The sequence below is a fragment of the Xenopus laevis genome, chromosome 1L (genome assembly GCF_017654675.1).
Source record: "Xenopus laevis strain J_2021 chromosome 1L, Xenopus_laevis_v10.1, whole genome shotgun sequence".
Lineage (NCBI taxonomy): Eukaryota > Metazoa > Chordata > Amphibia > Anura > Pipidae > Xenopus > Xenopus laevis.
Window position 1 is genome coordinate 198284684 of NC_054371.1, and position 26276 is coordinate 198310959.

Consider the following 26276-nt stretch of genomic DNA (forward strand, 5'->3'; position numbering starts at 1 on the left):
TTGATAAACGTTCTTTTCACATAAGGAGCCATGTTGGGTTAGCACCAGCATTTGCACAACACTTTGGTGATGTCTATGACTTTATCTTACCTGGCTTCCACCAGAGGGCAAATCATCTCCCTGAGGTTGAAGGAGTTTGCACTAGGGTTGTGATGACGGACAAAGCAGGCTCTGTAACTTCCAGGATGGGGGGCTTGGAGGGGTTCGGAAAGTTTAGGTGGCTGCATAATTATTCCCAATAACTATGAATTATGTTGTTGATTTGCAATAATTGTGCATATTAATCATATCCCCTCGATTTGGTTAACCTGTGAACTTTTTCCAATTTGTTCCATCTCTACTTGAACAGGGATGTCGGATATGTGAAGGCCCCTAAGTTTTTTATCTGCATCTCCCTCTGGAGACAAACATCCTCTCTTCCACACCTTAAAACTGGATCTAACTGCAGTTGCCATTTGCAAAAGCATGTTGTATTAAGGTAAAACTGCACCCTTGAACATTGCAGGTTTCTATAAAAAAATTACATTAAACAGCCAATATGTAAAACAGTGTTTACTATAAAAAAAAAACTCCTTTCCATGTGAAATAATTTTTTACTGACATTTTAAAGTACTATGTTTATTTTTAAGTCTTGCTTGTTAGGTAGTGTTTAACTTCCTTGTTTCTCCCGCTCAGTATAACATAAATAAGAACAAGCAGAACTATCGGCCAGGGGTGCACTGAATCGACTATTTGGGGATTCTGCCGAATCCCATATCCACCATGAAAGATTTGTCCAATTCCCAAACTGAAGCCAAACCCTAATTTGCATATGCAAATTTGTGCCTGACAGGGTTAAAAACAACCACACTGTAAAAAAATCGTCACTTCCTTGTTTGCGTGATGAAAAGTCACGTGATCTTAAGGATACAGATTAGGTTCGGCCAGTTAATTGGATTTGGCCGAATCTGAATCCTGCTGAAAAAGGACGAATCCCGAATTCATGCACCCCTACTATTGGCACATACCTATACATAGACAAATATTATAAAGATAAAGTAACTAAGACACAATTTAGAAGGTTCATACCTAATCCAAGGTAATTTGCTACCCCCTTGATTAGTCTATAGCACGTTTAAATTGGCTGTTTTGTGGCTCAAAGAGATCATAGTAAATTCTGCACTTTTCAGAATTATCTCTGATAAACAGCAAGTCTTCCACAGGATACGTGTCATCTTTTCCAGCCCAGACTGTCAGGCTAAACCTGCAGAGGAAACAAAGTTATTGATCACAAACCCTTATTCTGATGGTAAACTGTTGACAGGTCGAGCAGCAATTTCACTGACCTCTAAAAAGAATTACTGCTCAATACAGCTTAATTTCTGAATGTGGCATGTACTCTTGATTACACATTAGACGATAAATAGTGAGGTTTTCGTTTTTTTAAAACAGGTCAGGTAGAAAAGAAATAACTCTTCTGATGCAAAACTGATTGCATTTCTTTCTTTCTTAATCAATGAATACTAAAAAGCAGAGAAGTGGATACAGAAAGGACCATAAGAGAAAGAGGTTGACATGGGCCCTAAACATTATGTTGGGCCCTACAGAGCAAGAATAGAAGGCACGGGGGTTGTGGAAAAAACCCTCAGGCACCGGAAACAAGGTGGTACCACTGTACCTCTAGCAAAGGGGTGTCCAAAAGGTAGATCAGGATCTACCAGTAGAACTTTAGCTGGTGAGCAGTAGATCTCAAGACACTGTCAACAAACACTTGTTTAAATCACCCTCCTGTTTCATGCTTTTCATTCAAATATTTATGTTTAGGTTACATAAGAAGTAGTTTTTTATTAAATATAACAATATACGTTTTCTTATGAAACAATATTTAAGTTATATTTTCCATGGAACAGAATGCCAAGAATGATTTTATGGATGTAGATCCTAATGGGACAGCATCACTAAAAGTAGACCTTGCATTAGCAAAGTATGGGCACTCCTGCTCTAGCAAAGTAGAAAAGCCCATGGAATGAGATTGCTGAGTGCATAGAAAGCAACATGACAAGAAAGAGTATTTGGTTACCATGGTTTCCTAGAATCCACCTCACAATATGATAAACTAATGGGACAGACCAAAAAGTCTATAATAATATCTAACTCTGGCATTACTGAACAGCCACTCCAACGTTACTAAATGAGATTACACATTTGTTTTCACGTACCTGTCTGCTGTCTTTAACAGCCACTGAAACTGAGGCCAAGACTGACGAAGCAGTGCTGCCCGCACAGGGAATGTCACAGGTTGGCTCAGCCCTTTACAGATTTTCTCCATTTCCTGCACCATCTCCCATGAATAGCCTACAAACCAAAATGTAAATCACTCAGAAATTTAAATCACTTTTCATAGAGTGGGGCATTGTGCTTTCTGATAAAAACATGAAACAGAAATGGTTGTCATTTAAAATAATATTAAATCATTACTGTTCTCAATTTATTCCCTTAAGACGTGATGTAAAAGTGTTAAGAACCACCCTATGTAGTAAAGTTAAAGAGGACCTGTCACCCAGACACAAAAATCTGTATAAGAAAAGTCCTTTTAAAATTAAACATAAAATCCAATTTCTATTTTTTATTAAAGCATTCATAGCTGCTGTAAGCTCATTTAAAAATCTCAGATGTCAATCAAATATTGTCTGCCCCTCCTCTATGCCATGGGCATAGAGGCGGGGCAGACAATTACTTTCACTTTCCATTCAGCACTTCCTAGATGTCACTGCTCTCCACACATTCCCCCTCTCTCTTTACCATTTAATTGTGTAGCCAGGGCATGGGAATGGACATCGGGTCCCCCATTCTGGTGTACAAACAAGATTCTGAGATGATGCAAGGCTTTCCTTAAAAACAGTGTCCACAAAATGGCTGCTGCCTGCTTGCTATCATTTTGAATTCCCAGACTGAAGGAAACACAATTCAAATAATTTATACACTGTAATTAAAGTTCATTTTGCTTGACTAATGTGATAAAATAGGATTTTGAATAATTTTTTTGGGTGACGGGTCCCCTTTAATAGGAATGAAGATAAAGGCATTTGAAAATGTTTGTGGGGACAGAAACTGCATTTAATAAATATAAACACTTAATAAATGCTGTAAAAAAGCTATTGTGACGGCAAAGATAGAAAATGAGGAGCACAGTGCAGCAGAGGCTAAGACTAACCCCAACAAGTTTTTAAAGTTTATTAATAGTAAAAAGATGAGGGTTGAGAGTATGGTTCCTTTAAATAATGGCACCAGTATGGTTGTAACAGATACTGAAAAGGCAAATGTGCTAAATCAGTTATTTTCTTCAGTGTATACAATAGAGGAGGCAGAGTTTCCAGACCCACCTCATAGCTACACTGTTGGTTTAGCTTAATCTAGTCAGTGGCTGACTCAGGATACGGTAAATAAAGGTTTACTCAAAATCAAATGTGAACAAGGCACCAGGGCCAGATGGAATATTCCCTCGTGTACTAAGAGACCAGCATCTATTTCTGATTTTCTCAGACTCGGTTTCATCTGGTATGGTAACTATAGATTGCAGGAAAGCGGACATAATTCCTATATTTAAAAAGGCATTACAATCTCAGCCTGGCTTGTTGAACTTGACTGACCTGTATCTTTTTGTTCAACCTAATATATGTTTTACAACGGAAATCTCCTCATCCATTATTTCTCTACTGAAATATCAACCAGTGATGTGCACACATGTCACAGACTATGGCATACTCCAAAACCAAACCAACCTCCCAGGGAACCTGCATTTGGCTGAGCCAGAAGATCCTTACTCTGAACTGGAGCCAAATTTGGTTGGTGATGTCACAGAGGGGTAGGGACCTATCCCTGATGTCACCAACAGGACGGACTCAAGGAAGCCAGACCTACACGTGCCTGAACCTGCACCAGCAACCCCACTTTATGACCCAAACCCCCAGACCTGTGGGTTAAACTGCAGGTATCAGATATACCTGCATATCATGAATACAGACACAATACATTTACACACTGTAGAGAGATTGCACAGTGTAAAAAACAAAACAGCTCAAAACAGCTTAACGTCGAAAAAAGTAAAGTGTCAAGAAGGAGACCATACAATATGTCAAAAATACAGAAATAATATCACAACTTGTAAAAACTCAAATGATGGCAATATCCCTAAGATAGATCAGGGAAAGGAACAGAGGAACAGAGGCCTATCCAACAAAGAGAGAAATGCATTAATTTAAAGGGATACTGGCACTTTTAGGTCATACCCAAGAAACAATGTTCTGAACAGGGACAGACTGAGATTCAAAAGATGCCATGTTGTTTTTAAGTGCACTCAGCCAAAACTACACCATTCCCCAAAATGCCCAGTTAAAGGTGCTGGTCTACTGCACTGCATAGCAGTCTTTCTGCCATTTGCCAAAATATTCAGATCCTGGCCTGGTCCTGCAGAGGGCTTATTTTTTCTAAATGACCACATTTGCTCCTTGTAGCATCAAGAGCCAGCAGATGCACTTTCACCTCTGTTAATCCATCTAGTTGTATTTTAAAGGACAAGAAAACATCTTATACCCCATTGGATAAGTGTCATCCCACACTGTTCTACCTCCCGTTTACAACCATGCAAATTGCTCCCCAAGAGGCTGCATCTGGTATTTACACACAAAGCAGATCAAGAGAACAAAAAGTTGACAGAAAGAGAACAATGGGCTCTTCTGTAATGCTATGAAATTGCCATTAGTAGCATCATATAACTTAAAGAAAAATAAAACACAAGGCAAATAACTAGACATTTGCCATTTAAAATGTCCACAGATACAAACATGGTATAGTGGCCCTTTAATAGTGCAGTGCTCCTGCAGATGTTTCATCTGTTTTTCAAGTATAATATTTGTACTAGCCAAAGGAAAGGAGGAGTTGGGAACTGGCCTTGAGCATAGGCTTCTTTCATATTGCGGACGTCATGTTTAATAAAACATATTATTGTTAGGAGAGGGGTCAATGTTATAGCTCTAACTGTTGCTAAGCATTACTGATTACACTGAACAATGTTTCCCAGAGCAGCAGTTAGGAATAAGTCTTGTTTATTTCATCAACATATACACCTTATATAATTCATGATTATGTTGCCCATGTGCCCAAGATACAATTTCTGTCTGGACAAAATCGAATTTCTCATCCAACATCATTATATATGGTCCAAAGGACTGAAAGCATTTAAAAGTTAAGACAATTTATTTGACCTTCTGGTAAGAATACAAGATCCAAATTGCCATTATGGGGGAATTCCTTTTGACTCACCTTAGGAACCATGATAACTTCATATATTGGGCCAAACTCTTGTTTTTAATATATCCATCCATCCCAGAAATACATTGCAGGTTTACTTCACAACCCAAAATGTCACATGACAGTTGAAGCATAATTCTATCAACAGAATTACTTCAGGATAATATCAAAACTATAAGAGATTTTACTGCCATTTTGGGTATTCAGCATTACTATTCTCACCAAAGATTACTGGGAGGTAGTCATTCAAAACTATTAAAGGTCCCTTGTTCCCCCTAAAACTAAGAGAACGGGTGGATGAATGAATGACCCCAGTTTATAGTTCCTAGTTTATGGGGCAGATTGTCTTGTACTTAGATTACCAGGTGCTGAAAAATAACTGGGGCTTCCCAAAGATCCTACTTGTTTAAGGACACACTAGTAGATTCGGGGAGATTAGTCGCCCGAGTGACAAATCTCCTCTTCTTCAGGGCAACAATCTCCCCGAACTGCCTTCCCCCTGGCGCTTCATTTTCCGATGTCGCCGGAAGTTGCCTCACAAGAAACTTTGGGCAACTTCAGAAAACGAAGCGACGCGTGTGCCTTCCCCCAGGTGATTTTCATTTTAGCTGGCCGTGTGCAGGTGGAAGGCATTTTGGGGAGATTGTCGCCCGAAGAAGAGGAGATTTGGTGTTGGGCGCGACTAATCTCCCTGAATCTGATCGTGTGACCAGACCCTTAAGGGACCTAGACAACTATCTACACAACTAGCTAGGATACATATTAAAATCAGGAGAAATATCATTAACCACTGGATTAACACTGTCTGCCCAACCATTAATACCTGGAAGAAACCTGGTTAACAAAGCTATTGTTCTTATAAAATTAACTTTTGAAGTAGAGGTTACTGAAAGGAAGCTAAAAAAAAACCTGGAGAAAATCCGGACAGTAATATACAATCCAACTATTGGGCCTAATAACTACAGGCTACAATATTATGCATGTGCAACTGTAGAATTTGTACTTGGTGTACTGTTTCTTTATTAACTTACTTCAGAACTACTGCATAGACATTAAAGGGTAAATAACACTGAGTAGAGTTACAGGTTTTCATGCAAAAGTTGTAGGTATTGGATTCATAATCCATCTCCTATAGACTCCATTTTAAGAATAAGATAAGTACCTTGTAACTGAGCCCAACTGAAATATAATGTATCCTTATTGGAGGCAAAATTATTAAAGGGGAACTCCACATAAACATAACAAGCTTTTTGAAAAGTAAACCTAATTTCAAGCAACTTTGTAATATACAAATATGCAGACTTTTCATGATGTTTAATGATTTGGAACAATTCCCTAAGCCTAGCCCCCTGCTCTCCTGCTGATCTGTCTGACTACTTTGCGGAGCTGGCTAACTACTGTTACTTTGTATCAACAGCCAGCTGTCCACAGCCTGCGTCCTCCAAACCCCACAATTCCCTGCACACGTGATTTCAATAAGGAACAGAACATCACAGTGCAATGCATTATGGGTTATGTAGTTCCTGCATGTTGTCTGTAAACTTTGGAGAAGTTGTTACAATTTGTAACATCAGTGTTTAGTCTTTTCCCTGCCAGGATTCCACATGATGCAGAAAGAGAAGAACTGTTAAACAGCTGGATTTCAGCATAGAAAATGGCATTCATTAATACTTTTTGAAGAAACAGGTAACTGTGATGGGTATATTAGGGGTTTCTGTGTTATGTGGACCTCTTTAGCAAATTTTGGTTTGGAAGCCAGAGTTCCCCTTTAAGTAATGCTTCAATTATTTATTTTTTTGGCAAACAAAGTAATGGTGATCCAAATTATGGAAAACCTCACGCACTGAACATTCTGGTTAAAGGGTCCCATACCTGTATTTACCTGTAGCACACAAAAAGAAATTCTTACAGCAAATATTTTTAGGGCCCCAACACTGTGTAGTAGATCTACTTTGCTTAAATAAAGTGGGTTAAAAAGGTAGCCAGACCCTCAACCACTTAAAAAATATGGAAAACTCGCAACCCATACCCATGTATATGAAAACCTACTGCCAAAACATTGCGTTAACATCACACAGCCCACACACATGATTTATAGATTGAAATCTGAATTGCTTTCACTGACAAGAGAAAAACAGACAGAATGGGAAAAATATTTGTCCTTTACACAATGTTCAATACACACATTTTCTATCAATCACGTCAGGACCTGCAGTTACGACTTTTACAATATTCACATCAAGGACAGCCTTTTGTCGTGTAGAAAAGAAGCACATATGCATAAGCATTCAATCAATAAGTGCTTTGCAGTACATAACATCACCTTCAGTCCTGTTCAGATACAGCGGAAATGATTAATCTACAGTAATGTGAAGAAGCGGCTTCTGCTAGATGGAATGGGACTTGAGTACCATCTCTTACTTTAGACTGATAAAAGCAATAAATCCCTTATAGAGTTGCAGAGTGTGCTGTTGGGTATATAGTTTAGGGAAATAAGACAGCAGATACTGCACGCACTGTTATCCACAAGCCTAAGGAAATCAATTCTACTGCTCACCCTGAATAGTTGCAAGAAAGAAAAAAAAAAAAAAAAAAAACTTGACCAAACTCCCATGCCCAATTTGACCTTATTTATTAATACATTTTTTTTTATTGGATCATGAAAAAAACTAGGGATGCACCGAATCCAGGATTCTGCCCGGCCGAACCGAATCCGAATGTGCGTATGCAAATTAGGGGCGGGAGAGCGAGTGACTTTTGTCACAAAACAAGGAAGTAAAAAATGTTTTCCCCTTCCAAACCCTAATTTGCATATGCTAATTAGGATTCAGAATAGGTTCGGTATTTGGCTGAATCTTTCTCGAAGGATTCAGGGGTTTGGCCTAATCCAAATCCCTAGAAAAAAACTCAATAAAATCGAGCGAAAACTCAAATTGTCTGATTTTTATAAATCTTATTTCTCAAATTGCTTGATTATTTCGTTTTTTTGTCCGAAAACCCTGAATTTTTTTGATTTTCAGGCTAACATCAGCAGAAACCACAATATTTGCTCCCATACAGAACCGCGACAGGTCTGAGATGGCAGATTTTCGGATTCTGGCTTTTTGTAGCACCGGGGGTATAATAAATCAAGGGGTTTTTTTTCCCACAAAAAATCCAGTTTTTTCCCCAAAGCCGGACCAGATAAATTTAAAGGAAAACTATACCCCTCAAACAATGTAGGTCTCTATTAAAAGATACTGAGTAAAACAGCTCATGTGTAAAACCCTGCTTCATGTAAATGAACCATTATCATAATAATATACTTTTCTAGTAGTATGTGCCATTGGGTAATCATAAATAGAAAATTGCCATTTTAAAAAATAAGGGCCGCCCCCTGAGATCGTACGATTCACTGTGCACACATACAAACCACATGTAAGGTCACATGAGCCAATTAACAGACAGAGTTCTGCCTTTTGCTTCCTCACTTCTTCCTGTTACAGTTAGAGTTGTAGTATTTCTGGTCAGGTGATCTCTGAGGCAGCACAGATAGAGTCACAAAATGGTGGTTCAAGGCAAGAGACGTAAAAGGGCAATATTTTGTAAATATATATTCCAGTTTCGTAAGATTCTTTAATATGTCATTCAATTTGATATAAACTATCTGTTGCTTAAGTATTAATTTTGGGGCTATAGTTTTCCTTTAAGGTTAATTAAATAACCCTCTTAATGGGCAGCAAAGCAAGGATAGAGGATTAGAAATATAAGATAAAAAAGGAAAGGTCAGCTTTCATTTTGACAGATTATTGTCTGTCAGTGTGCAGAGTGTTACCCATTGTTTATTTGAAAATTTAGGAATAGACTTGCTGTAAGTTATTTTACCAGCAGAAGGAATAAAGGTTATGTCAAGACTATGATGCTCCATTAGGGAAGGCTTCAGTATGAGCTTGCTTACATTCGTTTTTTTCTACACTTTTTACCTTCATTGTCTTGCCCAGGATTCCATCCAGTGGTCCAGCCCAAAGATAATGTAACATCAGGGAAATACAACATTACTGTGCGTATAAACTCCTTTGCGTCCACTGCTTTGGCCTTTCCACCAGGTCCTGGAAGTATGTCGGCATTAATCCAAACAGGTTGTTTAACTGTGGCCTTCATAGCTGCCAGGATCTGCAATGATGGCAGGACAGCTTCTATACTGAAAGAGAATACATTCAAGCTCAAGACAAATGCAACTTTAATATAATGTATTAACATTTACCGGATCCAAATTTATATATACCGGTAGATTGGTCTTCTTTTGATTCATCTGGGAAAGTGTTTGTTAATGACTTCTGAGTATTCACTTTACAGCTGCAGTGGGCCAAATGCAGAGAACAAAGCACAATGGTCACAGGATTACAGCAGGCTTAAAGCAATAGAGAGAGGAATGTGATCAGTTTCCAATGTAATTTGTGCATTCCTGCTTAAAGGGATACTGTCATGGGAAAAAAATTGTTTTCAAAATGAATCAGTTAATAGTGCTGCTCCAGCAGAATTCTGCACTGAAATCCATTTCTCAAAAGAGCAAACAGATTTTTTTATATTCAATTATGAAATCTGACATGGGGCTAGACATATTGTCAATTTCCCAGCTGCCTCTGGTCATGTGACTTGTGCTCTGATAAACTTCAATCACTCTTTACTGCTGTACTGCAAGTTGGAGTGATATCACCCCCCTCCCTTTTCCCCCCAGCAGTCAAACAAAAGAACAATGGGAAGGTAACCAGATAGCAGCTCCCTAACACAAGATAACAGCTGCCTGGTAGATCTAAGAACAACACTCAATAGTAAAAACCCATGTCCCACTGAGACACATTCAGTTACATTGAGAAGGAAAAACAGCAGCCTGCCAGAAAGCATTTCTCTCCTAAAGTGCAGGCACAAGTCACATGACTGGGGGCAGCTGGGAAATAGACAAAATGTCTAGCCCCATGTCAGATTTTAAAATTGAATATAAAAAAAGCTGTTTGCTCTTTTGAGAAATGGATTTCAGTGCAGAATTCTGCTGGAGCAGCACTATTAACTGATTCATTTTGAAAAAAAATTTTTTTTCCCATGACAGTATCCCTTTAACTGGCAAAGCAGCAATCTAATTCATCAATGAATTAGGTGCAGGTTAAGGATGCTAAGAAGAGAGGATGGGAGGAAGATGTAGAATAGATATGTTGTATATTTAAAGGAAAATGTTTTTAAGGAGAAGGAAAGGCTTGCAGCACTTGGGGGTGCCAAATGTCAGGCACCCCAAGTGATTGTATTCACTTACCCACTTAACCCAGGCCGGTGCTCCTATCAGCAAAGAACTGCACCGGCCAGGGTTATACCAGTGAGCACCACAGAGTGCTCCTCTTCTGGCTTCTTCTTTCTTCAGATTTATCTGGGCAAGCGCAATGCGCAGTTGAACGAAATAGCGGACTGTATAGTTAAAGTTCGGCTTTTCGCTCTACTGCGCATTTGCAGCCGCGTGAAGAAGGAGGCATACGGAAGAAGATCGCTCTGTGGTGCTCACTGGTATAACCCCGGGCCGGTGCAGTTTTCTGCTGATAGAAGCACCGGCCCGGGGGTTTAGGTAAGTAACTACAATCACTTGGGGGTGCCTAACATTTGGCACCCCCAAGTGCTGCAAGCCTTTCCTTCTCCTTTAAAGGAATGACAAAAAAATGAACTGTTGCCCTGCACTGGTAAAACTGAAGTGTTTGCTTCAGAAACACTACTATTGTTTATATAAACAAGCTGCTGTGTACCATGGGGGCAGACATTCAAAGCCGAAAAAGGCACAGGATACACAGTTGATAACAGATAACTTCTGAAGAATCCCATTGTATACTACAGATCTTATCTGTTACCTGCTGTGTATACTGTGCATTTTCTCATTTTCTAGCTTTGAATGGCTGCCCCCATGGCTACACAGCAGCTTGTTCATAGATTTAATAGCACTTAATGCAATAGTTGTAATTTCACTTTAAACTGCAAGCGTGTGACGAATGAAGTGTGCCATTTTGTTCCCAATTTAACACGCCATGTAATTTAATGTTGCATAATGTCTATTCAGAGTTCCAGGCAATTTTTAAACAGATTCATTTCAGAACTGACATTTTCTTTTAGACTAAAGCCTTTTGCAAACACCTACGGTATCTGAATCTTTCTGTAAAATGATGTTCTTCAGCCCACATATTCTTAACTTAAGGAACTTGTCAGTACATTGATGTACATTAGAAAAACACAGACGTATAGAGTATATTTCCCATAAGATTATTGACTTGAATCTTTACACAGTACATCTTATGAATGGAAAGGATTGAGAAAATACTTGAGTGAATTTTGCTTATATATTTAGGGGGTTATTTATCAAAGGTCGAATTTTTATGCCTCAAATGAACTTGAATGAACCATATTAGGTCACATGAGCCAATTAATGGACATAGTTCTGTCTTTTACTCCCACACTTCTTCCTGTTACAGTTAGGGTAGAACTCCACGGGCGATTTCGGCGCGATCCGACGTGCTGCGCAAAAACCCAGGCGTCAAGTCGGATGCAACGGAAATAAGGTAAGCAACAGGAACGTCGGATGGTGCATCATTCGTCCAACGAGACACGACTGTCAGATACAGACGCTGCATCTACATCCGATAGTAGTGTCGCGTCGGAAGAACGCTGCGACTTCATCAGAAAATTCCTTCTCCTACCTCATTTCCGTCACATCCGTCATGACACCTGCGTTTTTGCGTATCGCGTCGGATCACGCCGAAATCACCCATGGAGTTCTACGCTTACAGCTGCAGTATTTCTGGTCAGGTGATCTCCGAGGCAGCACAGAGAATAACATTAAATGGTGACAAGATAAAAGATGTAAAAGAACAACTAATATCTATATTTCGGTTTAGTAATATTCTTCAATAGGCCACTTAATATTATATAGACTATCTATTGGTGACATATTCAGTCTGGGGTTATAGTTTTCATTTCAAGGAAAACGACATCCCCAGAATAAATACTTATCTAACAGATATTAGTAAATGTTTATCCTTTTAAATCTTTTCCCTTAAACCCACTTTTTTGATGGGTTGTGTGCTCCCTCAGAGATCACCCCTCAAACAATGTAGGTCCTTATAAAAAGATATTGCAAAAAAAAAGTTCATATGTAAAACCCTGCTTCGTGTAAATAAACCATTTTCATAATATACATTTTTTTTAGCAGTATGTGCCATTGGGTAATCATAAATCTAAAATTGCCATTTTAAAACATAGGGGTCGCACACAAACATAACAAACAAACTATACGTAAGGTCACATGAGCCGATTGACAATTCCAGTTTGATAAGATTCTTTAATATGCTACTTAATTTGATTGTTGCTTTATTATTCATTTTGGGGGTATAGTTTTCCTTTAACTGACTGATATCACCGAACGTATATGCACACCGGGAATCGTATATTTCCGGGGGGGGGGGGGCGTTAGAAAATAGTTTTCTATTTAGGATTACCCAATGGCACATACTACTAAGTAATATCACCACCTGGCCAGTATATGACTGGCCCAGCCAGTAAGAGCTGAACTGCACGTTCTTCAGTTCTGGCGTACTGAGAGGAAGCACAGGCGGATGCTCTAAATATAATGCAAGTAATACAAATGTTGCATCTACAAACTGCATGTATCCGACACAACACGACTGTCGTATGCGAACGTTGCGTCTTCTTCCGAAAGTCGTGTTATGACGGAAGCAATAAGTTTGTATATGCGACATTTGTATTACTTGCATTATATTTGGCGCATCCGATTTGCCCCCCCCCCCCACTTCCTCTCATCGCGTTGGATCTGCCTAAGGCATAGAGGAGGGGCAGGCAATATTTGATTGACAGCTGAGATTTTTAAATGAGTTTACAACAGCTATGAATGCTTTAATAAAAAAAGAATTTGGATTTCATGTTTAATTTTAAAGGACTTTTATAATACTGCTTTTTATGTCTGGGTGACAGGTCCGCTTTAAACTAGGAATACAATGTATTGTACTGCTTGGAATGCACAAGCCTGTGTCGGGATCTTGGAAAACTGAAGTTTAAACACTGGGCTCAGAGCCCATGATCTTTCCACTTGACAAGCTATATAACTGTAACTGGGTCTTTTTTCAGCAAAAACTAGAACCCTCCATCTGCAGTCTTCAGGAAGGCTTCCAAGCACACAGTGGACTCTGCTTAGCAGCACAAATGGACTAATGTGTACAGAATTATGTTTCTTTTCTCTGTCAAACTCCATGATTACTGTTCAGAAAGAGAGCAGAACAATAAACTGTGGAGAGGTAACACATTGGTACATTTAAAAAGTCAGTTTGCCCAACATGTAGCATATCTATATCAAATTTTCTTGGGGTTGTGAGGTGGACAGCAGCAGCAGTGCCTTCAAAAGTGAATGAAAAATCTTCCCCAGAATTATTAAATTATTGCATATACATATCACAGTGTCCCCACAACAGCACCACAATTTTAAAAAAAAAAGAAGCCCCTTAAACAGTACCACAAGTTGCATAACTTGCCTTGCTAAACTGCACCAGAAAACACAGCAGGCTAAAAGCCTATGTATTACATAGCTCACTGTACAAAATGCTATACAGGTACAGGTATAGGATCCCTTATCCGGAAACTCGATATCCAGAAAGCTCCGAATTACGGAATGGCTGTCTCCCATAGACTCCATGTTATCCAAATAATCCAAATCTTTAAAAATGATTTCCTTTTTCTCTGAAATAATAAAACAGTAGCTTGTACTTGATCCAAACTACGATATAATTAATCCTTATTGGAAGCAAAACCAGCCTATTGGGTTTATTTAATGTTTACATGAATTTCTAGTAGACTTAAGGCACGAAGACCCAAATTACAGAAAGATCCCTTATCCGGAAAACCCCAGGTTCCGAGCATTCTGGATAACAGGTCCCATACCTGTATGGGATCCGTTATGCGGAAACCTGTTATCCAGAAAGCTCCAAATTATAGAGAGATTGTCTCCCACAGACTCAAATAATCTACATTTGTAAAAATGATTTCCTTTTTCTCTGTAATAATAAAACAGTAGCTTGTTATTGATCCCAACTAAGATATAATTAATCCTTAATGGAAGCAAAACCAGCCTATTGGCTTTATTTAATGTTTCATTGTTTTTTTTAATAGACTTAAGGTCCAAACTATGGAAAGATCCATTATCCGGAAAACCCTATGTCCCGAGCATTCTAGATAATAGGTCCCATTTACAATAATAACTAGGCAAAACACTAGATGCTAAAATGGGCGCAGGATTGTGCCTATTAATGACATTCATGCAGCCAAGCCAAAGGCTTCATACTGCAGGATTATGGGCATTTATATTCCCCCTCTCTAGGAGGGACTGATATTATTATTATTATTAAAGGGGTTGTTTACCTTTAAATTAACTTTTAGTATGATGTAGAGAGTGATTCTGAGACAATTTGTAATTGGTTTTAATTTTTTTATTATCTGTGTTTTTTGAGTTATTTAACTTTTTATTCAGCAGCTCTCCAGAAATCTGGTTGTGAGGGTCCAAATTACCCTAGCAACCATGCATTGATTTAAATAAGAGACTGGAATATGAATCGGAGAGACCCGAATAGAAAGATGAGTAATAAAAAGTAGCAATATCAATAAATGTGTAGCATTACAGAGCATTTGTTTCTTAGATGGGGTAAGTGAGCCCCTTTGAAAACCGGAGTCATAAGAAGACAAAAAATTAAAAAACGTAAAAAAAGAAAGAAAACCAATTGAAATTTTGCTTAGAATTTGCCCCTCTATAACATACTAATGGGTCAGATTTATTAAGGATCAAATTAAAAATTTGAATTCTCTAAAAAAATGTTATGGTCAAAACTGTCAAATTCGACTAGGGAATTATCCAAATTGGATTCAAGTTTTTTTTAAAAAAAATTTGAATTTGATTTTCAAGATTTATCTTGAAGAATTTGACTATTCGCCACCTAAAACCTGCCAAATTACTGTTTAAGTCAATGGGAGAGGCCCAGGGATCAATTTGGATCAATCAGTTTTTCTCGAGTTTGATTGAATTCTAATCGAATTTTCAGGTTTTTTAAATTCGTCCGAGTAAAAAAAAAAAAAAAAAAATTAATTTCATGAATAAATTTTAACCAGTCGAATTTCGAATTCATGGGAGTTTTAAATACACAATTGAAATTCGACCCTTGATAAATATGCCTCTAAAAGTCAATGGAAAGGTGAACTACCCCGTTAACATGTATTTTTAGAGCGCCAACATATTGTATTGGCTGCATGAAATAATCACATCTGCTCTAAAACAGAGACTTAATTTACATCTGCCCCATGACATTAATGATCCCCCCAAAAACCCTGCACAATGGAAGTAGGGCCGGTAGGACAATACACATATAAATAATTATGCTACAATATGGATTTGAATGGTTACTAGGGTTGCCACCTTTTCTAAAAAATGTTACCAGCCGGTGGGGGGGGGCGGGAACAAAAGGGGACAGCCCATGATGCAAAAGGGCGGAGTCACACACTGTGCCGCAAAAGGGGCCGAGCAACACGCACGATGGCCAGAAACATGAAAAAAAAGGGTAAGTTCTGAGTGAATTGTGGGCGGGCCAACGGCTTTTTTTTTTTTTTTAAGTGTATTACAAATTACCGGCAACTACATTGCTGGTAAATTTGTAATACTGGCCCCGGCAGGTGTTTTACCGGCTATGGCAGTAAAATACCGGCCAGATGGCAACTCTAATGGTTACAAATACATGCACATATTGTTCCAATTTTAGCCCTGGTGTCATTGCAATGAATTCTCCTATGCAGACTGCTTAGCAACCCCTAATTTAAGATAGAAATTGCTAATTGGCATTTTTAAGTGCATCTATTCCGTTTGTGCACCGACGTTACTATTAACCCAATAAAGATTACCCGCAGTGCTAGACATATGACCTTCTCATCTCAAAGCCATTATGTAAATGGGTTCAGTCATTTGCAGCAAAAGGGTGGCGTTTTGGTTGAGGTTGGGTTGGTAGCTATGCAGGGAAATATCAGAGGTTAGTGAATCCTTGACCTCATCATGCTCGCAGGAAAGTGGATAAATAGTCTATTGGCTGTGTTTTAGAAATTCAAAGCAGCCGTAATTGGTGGAGATTGCATATTCAACTCATCTAAATTGCAGCATTAAAGAGCTGACAGCTTGAAAGCTCATTTTCAAGAGTAATTGAAGAAGAATTGTTAGGCTGTCATGGCTGCTTCAGCCTGTACTAAATCACACGACCCCAGTGCTACCGGGGGAAGCGGAATGCTAAGAGCAGCTACACTGGCATCACTCACTTGGCAGCACTGGGATTTCATGAGGCGGGGGAGGAATAACTTCATAGGAAACCCCTACTATAATGCCATTCCTGCTTATTGTCAAATACTATTTTTTATTATTACACTACTCAATAATCTTCTACAAAGAGTGAAACAATAGTGTCTGTAAAGTGATACAGGTATAGGATCCTTTACCCGGAAAACCTGTTATTCAGAAAGCTCGGAATTACGGAAAGGCTGTCTCCCTTTTATCCAAATAATCCAAATTTTTCTCTGTAATAATAAAACAGTAGCTTGTACTTGATCCAAACCAAGATATAATAATCCTTATTGGAAGCAAAACCAGCCTATTGGGTTTATTTAATGTTTACATGATTTTCTTGTAGCCGTAAGGTATGAAGATCCAAATTATGGAAAGATCGGTTATCTGGAAAACCCCAGGTCTGGTTACCCGGAAACCCAATATCCAAAAAGCTCCAAATATGGGACAGTTGTATAGGATCCGTTATGCTGAAACCTGTCATCCAGAAAGCTCAGAATTACGGAAAGGCCAACTCTCATAGACTCCATTTTCTCTGTAATAATAAAACAGTACCTTGTACTTGATCCAAACTGAAATATATTTAATCATTACTGGAGGCAAAACCATATAACAATTAATCATTACTGGAGGCAAAACCAGCCTATTGGGTTTATATAATATTTGAATTATTTTATAGTAGACTTATGGTATGAAGATCCAAATTATGGGAAGATCCATTACAAGGAAGGAAAGGTCCCAAGTATTCTGGATAATAGATCCCATACCAGTAGTATGCTTTCAAATAGTGACCAGTAAAGGCTACCTGCTGACTGGTTACTGCAAACTGTGTGACATGTATTACATACAGTATTTCTCCTATATCTTCCATAGCACTTAAAGGGGCAGTCACCCAAAGAAATTGCTTAATGAAAGAAAGTATATCTAGAAGCTCATTTCCAATGTACAGGAAAACCCCAGATCCCAAGCTGGTCCCATACCTGTACATTAAATTGAAAAATATGAAATGGTTTAAAGTTATTTGTAAATGTAATTGCAAGTGAAAACAGCATCTGTCTGTCCTTGGCTACTTTGTTGTCTGTTTGATCTGTTATCCGGAAATCCATTATCCAGAAAGTTCCGAATTAAGGAAAGGGCGTCTCCCATAGACTCCATTATAATCAAATAATACAATTTTTTTTTAAAATGATTTCCTTTTTCTCTGTATTAATAAAACAATACATTGTACTTGATCCAAACTAAGATATAATGAATCCTTATTGGAAGCAAAACCAGCCTATATTTTTTGTTTTAATGTTTAAATGATTTTCTAGTAGACTTAAGGTATGAAGACCCAAATTACAGAAAGATCTGTTATGCAGAAAACCCCAGGTCCTGAGCACTCTGGATAACAGGTCTGATACCTGTACAATAATTCGGCAGGTTTTATGTGGCGAATAGTCTAATTCGAGGTCTTAAAGGTCCAAAGTATGATAAAGCTTGAAATTCTAATTCAGATTAAAACTCAAATCGAGCTTGGATATTTCACAATTCAAATGTAAGAGTTTTGACCAAAATAAAATTTTGAAAATTCTAATTTTCACTTCGACCCTTAATAAATCTGCCCCTTACATTTTAAAATAACGGAAAATATTTGATGTAGGCTAGAAAAATCTTAGAATTAGATTTTTTTTTTTATCATGCACCCCATTCTTTGGGTGAAATACCCTTTTAATTGAATAATAGCTAAGAAACACGTGTAGTACCATGAGTTGTAGGTGGCTTCATGAAACTTTTTCAGCTGCATTCTGTTAGCGCTTATAAAAGGATTATCATCACAGGGCATGCTCTCTTAAATCCCAGATTTTGTTTCAGCACGGCAATTAGCCAAAAAGCAAATTCCCCTTGCCTGCTAATAAAGTTAGTAACACAATCTTCATCCTTTTGATAGAGACTATGACTATTGTGACTGGCTGTTACTACATTAATCCATGCATAGAAATAAAGAGAGAAAGATACAGGGGGAATTCACAGTTATGTTTTTTTTTTTTTTTTTAAGCGGTTGTTTGCCTTTTAGTAGGATTTAGAGACAATTCGTTTTACAATTGGTTTTAATTTTTTACCATTAACTATAAATCTGAAGCCTTACAGAGCACCCCAATATCAATGATGGAACGAGTCAGATGAAGGCAAATAATTCAAACTATACAAAATAAATAAAAAAATAATGGAAAAAAAGTTGCTTAGAATTAGCCATTCTAGAACATACTAAAATTTAATGTAATGGTGAACGTCTCCTTTAAATAACTTTTGAATTATTTGCCTTCTTCTTCTGACTCTTTCCGGCTGGGGTCACTGAGAGCATCTAAAAACAAATACTCCGAAAGGCTACAGATTTATTCTTGTTGCTACTTTGTATTACTCCGGTTTCTATTCAGGTCTTTGCTATTCATATTCCAGTCTCTTATACAAATCAGTGCATGGTTGCTAGGGTAATTTGGACCTTAGCAAACAGATTGCTGAAATTGCAAACTTGAGAGCTACGGAGTAAAAAGCTAAATAACTTGAAATCAAAAATTAAAACCAATTGTATATTGTCTCAGAAAATCACTCTCTACATCATACTAAACCAGACATGTCCAAAATCAGGGCCGAGGGCCAAATGCAGCCCATTTTCAAATTTACACCGGCCCTCAGCCTCCATCATGAAATTTATAATAATGAGGTCCCCCAGCACAGTGTGATCAGGAATTGCCTATCCGAAGTAGTAATATTTGGGCACATTAGTTAAATGATCTGCCACTTGGTCTATACTGCTACCTGTGTGCTGAAGGTGTTAGCAATAGACACATAGGGGCAGATTTACTTATGGTTAATTAACCCTTGATATTCGACTGTCGAAGTTAAATCCTTCGAAGTCGAAGGATTTAGCGCTATTCGTTTGATCGAACGATCGAAGGAATAATCGTTCCATCAAATGATTAAATCCTTTCGAATCAAACGATTCGAAGGATTTTAATCCATCGATCGAACGAAATTCCTTTGATCAAAAAAAGCTTAGAAAGCCTATGGGGACCTTCCCCATAGGCTATCATTGAGGTTTGGTAGGTTTTACTTGGCGAAGTAGGGGGTCGAAGTTTTTTTTAAAGAGACAGTACTTTGACTATCGAATGGTAGAACGATTTTTAGTTTGAAACGTTCGATTTGAAGTCGAAGGTCAAAGTAGCCAATTAGATGGTCGAAGTAGCCCAAAAAAACATTGAAATTCGAAGTATCTTTTCTTCTATTCCTTCACTCGAGCTAAGTAAATGTGCCCCATAGTGACGTGCCGCTTCACATACTTTAGGGCTAAAGGTGTCAATAGACGTACTGACGTGCCAGTATAGTAAACGAAAGTTTGGCGTCACTAAATTCCAGTACGTGTCTATTGCTAACACCTTCAGCACACAGGCAGCAGTAGTGGCAGATCATCAGTAAGTGGCAGATCATTTTACTAATGTACCCATATATTACTGCTACAGCTATGCGATTCCTTGTTTAAATGAGTTAAATGATGTTAATGGTTCAAAGAATGTCAGGCTGAATGGTCGGCCCCACACATTTTCACCTCACTAAATCTGGCCCTCGATGAAAAAAGTTTGGACACCCCTGAGCTAAAGGTTATGTTAAAGGAGTATTAAAGCTTAACTAAAGAAGTAACTAGAAATTTTGTACATTATATTTTGGGCTTCTGTGCCAGCCCAAGGCAATAACAGCCTTAAGATATGTGCCCCAAAAGATGCCCCAGTAGCTCCCCATCTTCTTTTCTGCTGATTCACTGCACATGCTCTGTATTGCTGTCACTTACTGAGCTTAGGGACCTACTCACAATATACTGTATATACAGAGTTTAAATGTCACAATATAAGGCTGATTAGTAATTAATACAGATAATTACATGGCAGCACAGAAACCAGTGCAACAAGCGTTCAAATTTAATAATCAGCCCTGTAGCATCAGCTTATATTACAGACAAACCTCATTTTCTGCTTGATAATTTGTGACGACCCCCTTAGCTAAGCTTCTCAACAGCTGCTCAGAGTCCACTGAGCATGTGAGTGTCACAGACACTTTCCAAGATGGCGACCCCCTGTGACAAGTTTGAAGTCCTGGATCATTGCTGCTATTGACAAGCTAAAACTTTACGCTGGTGCAATAAGTTCAGTATATAAAATATGACATTTTCACCAAATTCATTGTTAGGGTTTAGTTCTCCTTTAAAGATGAACAACTCCTTTAAGATAATATCAGTCTAGTCTTATCCCATTATCCGATATGCACTGTAACAGGAAATTCATAATCACTTTAAGATGAATATGAAAACTTTATAAATGCTATTTTATCACACTAAAAAGTAAGCTGTTCATTCAGACTCATGCAAACTATTTTTTCTAAAAACATAATGCATGTTTTAACAATATACCATTTGAAATCGAGCTTGATGCCTTTTTCACATGAAGAGACATCATTCAACCACTCTTGCAGAGTTATGTCACTGTCTGTTTCAGGGGGGTGTGCCATTATTGGTCCTTTGCTTTCTCGGAGCAGAACATCAGCCTCTATCATGTGAGCTTCACCTGTGCAGGTAAATGTGAAAAGGAGTTATATACTGTAGTTGTGGAATAATACATTTATGAACATGCAGCAAATTAACAACAACAAATATAATGTTCTGCTTTTGAGACTTTTAACAGGATACTATTACTGTTTTATTATTTTAGAGCGGTGAGCGATTTAGCTTTTTATTCAGTAGCTCTCCAGTTTGCCATTTCAGCATTTCTAGGGTCAAAATTTCCCAAGCAATTAAGTGTTAGTTTGAATAAGAGAGGCCTTAATAGAAAGATGATTAATAAAAAGTAGCAATAACAAAAAAACTGGTAGCCTTACAGGCATTTGTTTTTTTTAGATGGAGTCAGTGACCCCCATATGAAAGCTCATAAGATTCAGAAGAAGGCAAAAATTCAAAAAGGATAAAAATAAAATAATGAAGACCAACTGAAAAGTTGCTTAGAAATGGTCACTTTATCCTACTAAAAAGTTAACTTAAAAGTGAACCACCCCTTTAAGTTAAAATGAGATCTGCATTTCAGTTGCACGACTGAAAATAGGTGGCAGTTGTACAGTAACAGTTCTGATAATGTAACAAACTAAAATAAATGAATCGCATAGTAGCAAAAGCCTAGGAAAAAGCAAAAAAGCTGTAATCTTCAACTGAAATTTATTGAGAAAGTGGGTAACTGGGAAAAGCTGAAATGTTTTCAATTTGTGTGATAAATTCAACCACTACCTTCTTGGAATACAGGTATGGGATCCGTTATCCAGAAACCCGCTATCCAGAAAGCTCAGAATTACGGAATGGCCGTCTCCTATAGACATTTTCTCCAAATAATCTAAATTTTTAAAAATGATTCCCTTTTTTCTCTGTAATAATAAAACAGTAGTGTGTACTTGATCCCAACTAAAATATAATTAATCCTTATAGGAGGCAAACCAGCCTATTGGGTTTATTTAATGTTTACATGATTTTTTAGCAGACTTATGGTATGAAGATCCAAATTACTGAAAATCCCAGGCCCGAGCATTCTGAATAACAGGTCCCATACCTGTATTACAAACTAGGCTACTTACAAATGTATTAACTACGCTGAAAAGGTTGCTAGATTTTACCTATATACTTACTCTGTATAGCTTCATTTAGCTTGCTCTTGCTGTTAACTGCATGGCACCATGTGACTTCCGCTCCATCTCTGGATTTTATTCGGTTTTTCTCCAGTAAATAATCCAAAATGTTTTTATTCCAGGAGCCTTAAAGAGTAAATAAACAGTTTATATGAGTGTAGTAAAGGAACTGCTATACATATCTGCCATTTACTCTACAACAATTAAACTTGACAACAAGAGTCTTTTTATATTCTTCTTCAGAATGTTTTACAATAAATTAAGAGGTCCCTCTCAGGACATTGTAGGAAGGAACCAACCACAAAAACTGCAGGGGTATACTGGCGTGGCCCAGACACTGAAGCAATAGGCCAGCTTCCATTTGATAAGTAAATCTTAGGATAAATATACACTGAAGTGTTACAGGGCACTTGTAAAATATATTCAAATATATTCAAGGAAAACATGTCTATGGCCATATTCTGATTGTAGAAACCCTGATGGAGATGCAGCATTTTTTCTGGCTCTACAACATGTTTGACTTCTGCCCATTGTAGTAGTACAAAGATGGAGAAAAAATGATTACTATATACGGGCCCCACATATGATAGTGATTTAGAGTGCACTCAATCGGCAGCACCCCTTGAATGCATTTTACTGCTCACATATAAAATCAGATATGAGCCCTAACAGGGATACTAGAGCTTTTTCACGAAGGCTAAAATAGTTGTAACTGTAAAGCTGATGAAAGGGCTCATGCTGCAAAAATAGCCCCTGAATGCCACAGAACAGACCTCATATACAACCAACATCTGCTCCTGACATCATTACATTTAAGGGCTAGTTCACCTTTGATGCAGGCAGTAATAGTCTATCTAAGGTAACTTGCTATTGGTTTTCATTTTTTATTCTATGTGATTTTTCAACTGGTTGTTAGGGTCGTATTTACCCTAGCAACCAGACAGTGGTTTGAATGTGAGAGGGACTGAATAGACTAAAAAGTCTGCCAAGGTCAGTGACTCTCACATGAAAGCAGGAAGGCAAATGATTAATAAGGTATAGAAAAAACCCCTCCGAATATTTAGGCGGAACCTCTTTTCTTCTAATCGGAATGGGTGACCTTGTGTCAGCTGGAAAGACCTACTGGTAAATAAAGCATTAGAGAGATTATTATATGATCCCCTTACATCTTTATACATAGTTATCATGTCACCCCTTAAAGGAGAAGGAAAGCTAAAATTAAATAAGCCTTATCAGAAAGGTCTATTTAAATACACCAGTAAACCCTCAAAGTAATGCTGCTCTGAGTCCTCTGTCAAACGAAACATAGAATTTCTTTCCTTCTATTGTGTACACATGGGCTTCTGTATCAGACTTCCTGTTTTCAGCTTAAACCTCCGGGGCTAGGGCTTGGGCATGCTCAGTTTGCTCCTCTCTCCCTCCCTGCTGTAATCTGAGCCCAGAGCTATGAGTGAGCAGGGAAACTCACGCCGGATGTGAAGTCACACCAAGTGAATATGGCAGCTGCTATCCTAAACAAACAGAGAGAACGTCTAGAGCTGTTTACTCAGGTATGGTAAAGCATTCTACAGAATAAATAGTGTTATAGTTTACACAATTGTGGCTAATCTATTGACTTCGGTCCCTTTCCTTCTCCTTTAAACGCCTCCTCTCCAGTGTGAACATCCCCAATTTGGTCAGTCTTTCCTCATAGCTAAGATTTTCCATACATTTTACCAGCTTAGTTGCCCTTCTCTGTACCCTCTCTAATACAATAATGTCCTATTTGAGCGCTGGAGACCAAAACTGTACGGCATAATCGATCGGCATAGAAATAAACTGAGGGGGTTGTTCTGAGTATCCGGTTGTCTGCCTGTCTTTCTGAAAAACGCTTGGGGCCACAAAATGCAAAGATTTGAGAAATGAAAGAAAAAGTACCCCGCCTATATCAAGTTTTAACTTCAAACTGGTCACTTTTAAACTATTGTGTTTCTATTTGAATACAATGACAATGGGCAGTTTCAAAATAAGTTATTTAACTATACAAGACACCAATTTAAGTTTCTCAGGGGACCAGAAAAAAAAAACGGTGTAAAATCCAGGAAAATGTAAAATGAGGGAAATGTATTACGCATCATATATAGGTGGGACCACAAAACAGCAATGTAAAATGAGGGGAAACTTAAAACCGTGGGATGTAAAATTGAGGTTCCACTGTAAAGTGATATATGCGCTGTACATTTTGTTTAAAAAAAACTGTGATATACTGACTTTATTCAGACCTCAGCTATAAGTAGGGAGTCAACGGCATCTTCCCTCTTTTTTCTAATATCAAAATGCAAATCACCATGAGAAGAGACTAATGAGTGGGACTACAGCACAACCCCCACTAATGATTTTTTTAATGAGTGCACTTGGCTGGGATTCCTATTTACTTTGTTCATTTGTCTTCTTCCCACCAAGTTGCAAAACTCTTGGGTGACAACATGTTTGCAATTACCATCAGTCCAGAACTGCTAATGAGAGTGCTGATTGGTTACTATAGTAACTGCTGCGGAGTCACATGTTGCAGACCTCCAATGGCAGCGCTGCAGAAGAATCGTCCAGGTATATTTATGAAAGGCAGTCTGACTCTGTTGGGCATATTGCACATAACTTTTAACATTGCAGAGAAGAGAATTCCCTCACTTTTCTTCCACACGTCGTGCCCTACTGTCCTCACACAATAAATGTGCGTATTTCTGCCTTACCCGGACTCCTCTCCATAGCTGCGCGTGCAAGGCCCACTCAGTCCAGCTGCAATACAATCACTAAACACAACCAAACCTAGAAAGCCGTGGGTGACGTCACGAGCACGTGAATGTCTCCGTCACGTGACATTCGGCGCTTTCTTCAAATAGTGGTACTCAGGGATTGGCTGGAGAAGAGCGCAGTCGCAGTGCCACACTAAGTGACAATTGGGTTGCACTGGGTCGACTCGCATTAGGTTTTTTTTCTTTGGGCAGGATTTTATATGGTTCTTGCTGTTCAGTGGAGGCTGCGAATCTTTTACACGCTTGCTCGTTCTCTGTAAGGTGTGTTTGTAGCCTTAAAGGGGTAGTTCAACTTTAGTGTAACTTTTACTATGTTATAGAATGGCTAATTCTAAGCAACTTTTCAATTGGTCCTCTCATTATTTATATATATATATATATATATATATATATATATATATATATATATATATATATATATAGTTTTTCAATTATTTGCTTTTATCTTTTGGCTCTTTCCAGCTTTCAAATGGGGGGGGGTCAGTGACCCCTTCTAAAAAAAAAATGTTCTGTAAAGCTGCAAATGTTTTGCTATTTGTGCTTTTTATCACAAATCTCTCTATTTCAGGCCTCTCCTATTCATATTCCAGTCTCTTAATCAGATCAATGCATGGTTGCTAGGGTAATGTGGACCCTAGCAACCAGATGGCTGAAATTGCAAACTGGAGAGCTGCTGAATAAAAAGCTAAATAACTAAAAAAAAAATACAAATGATGAAAAAATGAAAAGCAATTTCAAATTGTCTCAGAATATCACTCTGTACATCATACTAAATGTGAACTACTACAACCCCTTTACTATTACGGGGTTATTGGAGCCTGCTTTTATATGTGCCGTGTTTTTAATTTTTGGGGTAAGGGTATTGATGAGTTGTGAGTGTTTTTTTTGTGGGGATAGTTGATTTTTTTTGTGTACTCTGACATTTTCAGGTGAAGTTGGGTTGGCATGCTGCAAATGGGGAAGAGTTTTAGTTTCACACAATTCCATATTAGAGGATTGGAACAGTCCAAATTCATAGGAGTCCTCATGTATCCATATCGGTAAAAATGTAGCAATAGATGTAAAATATCGCTATTAAAAGAGAATCTACTTTTTTTTAATCCAGGCTGCCT

The 26276-nt window shown here is 38.1% G+C and overlaps 1 protein-coding gene across 3 annotated transcripts; it reads right to left on the reverse strand.

The window, feature by feature from the left end:
* Positions 1-537: 537 nt before the first annotated feature.
* On the reverse strand, positions 538-25259 carry fam151b.L (family with sequence similarity 151 member B L homeolog). 3 transcript variants are annotated; one of them, XM_018246278.2, is made up of 7 exons: positions 25102-25259; positions 22373-22498; positions 21117-21270; positions 9554-9624; positions 9252-9464; positions 2199-2334; positions 538-1243 (listed from the first exon to the last, which is right to left on the reverse strand). In XM_018246278.2, the coding sequence occupies exons 1-7, from the start codon at positions 25115-25117 to the stop codon at positions 1099-1101; spliced, it is 861 nt and encodes a 286-aa protein (XP_018101767.1). In that variant the 5' UTR covers positions 25118-25259; the 3' UTR covers positions 538-1098.
* Between the last annotated feature and the right edge of the window lie 1017 nt (positions 25260-26276).

Excerpts from the sequence above, each read along its gene's own strand:
- fam151b.L (XM_018246278.2), bottom strand. Across the intron at positions 21,271-22,372 it reads GCTAAATGAAGCTATACAGA|GTGAAGCTCACATGATAGAG; the intron begins GTAAGTATATAG and ends TTACCTGCACAG. Across the intron at positions 1,244-2,198 it reads CTGTTAAAGACAGCAGACAG|GTTTAGCCTGACAGTCTGGG; the intron begins GTACGTGAAAAC and ends TTTCCTCTGCAG.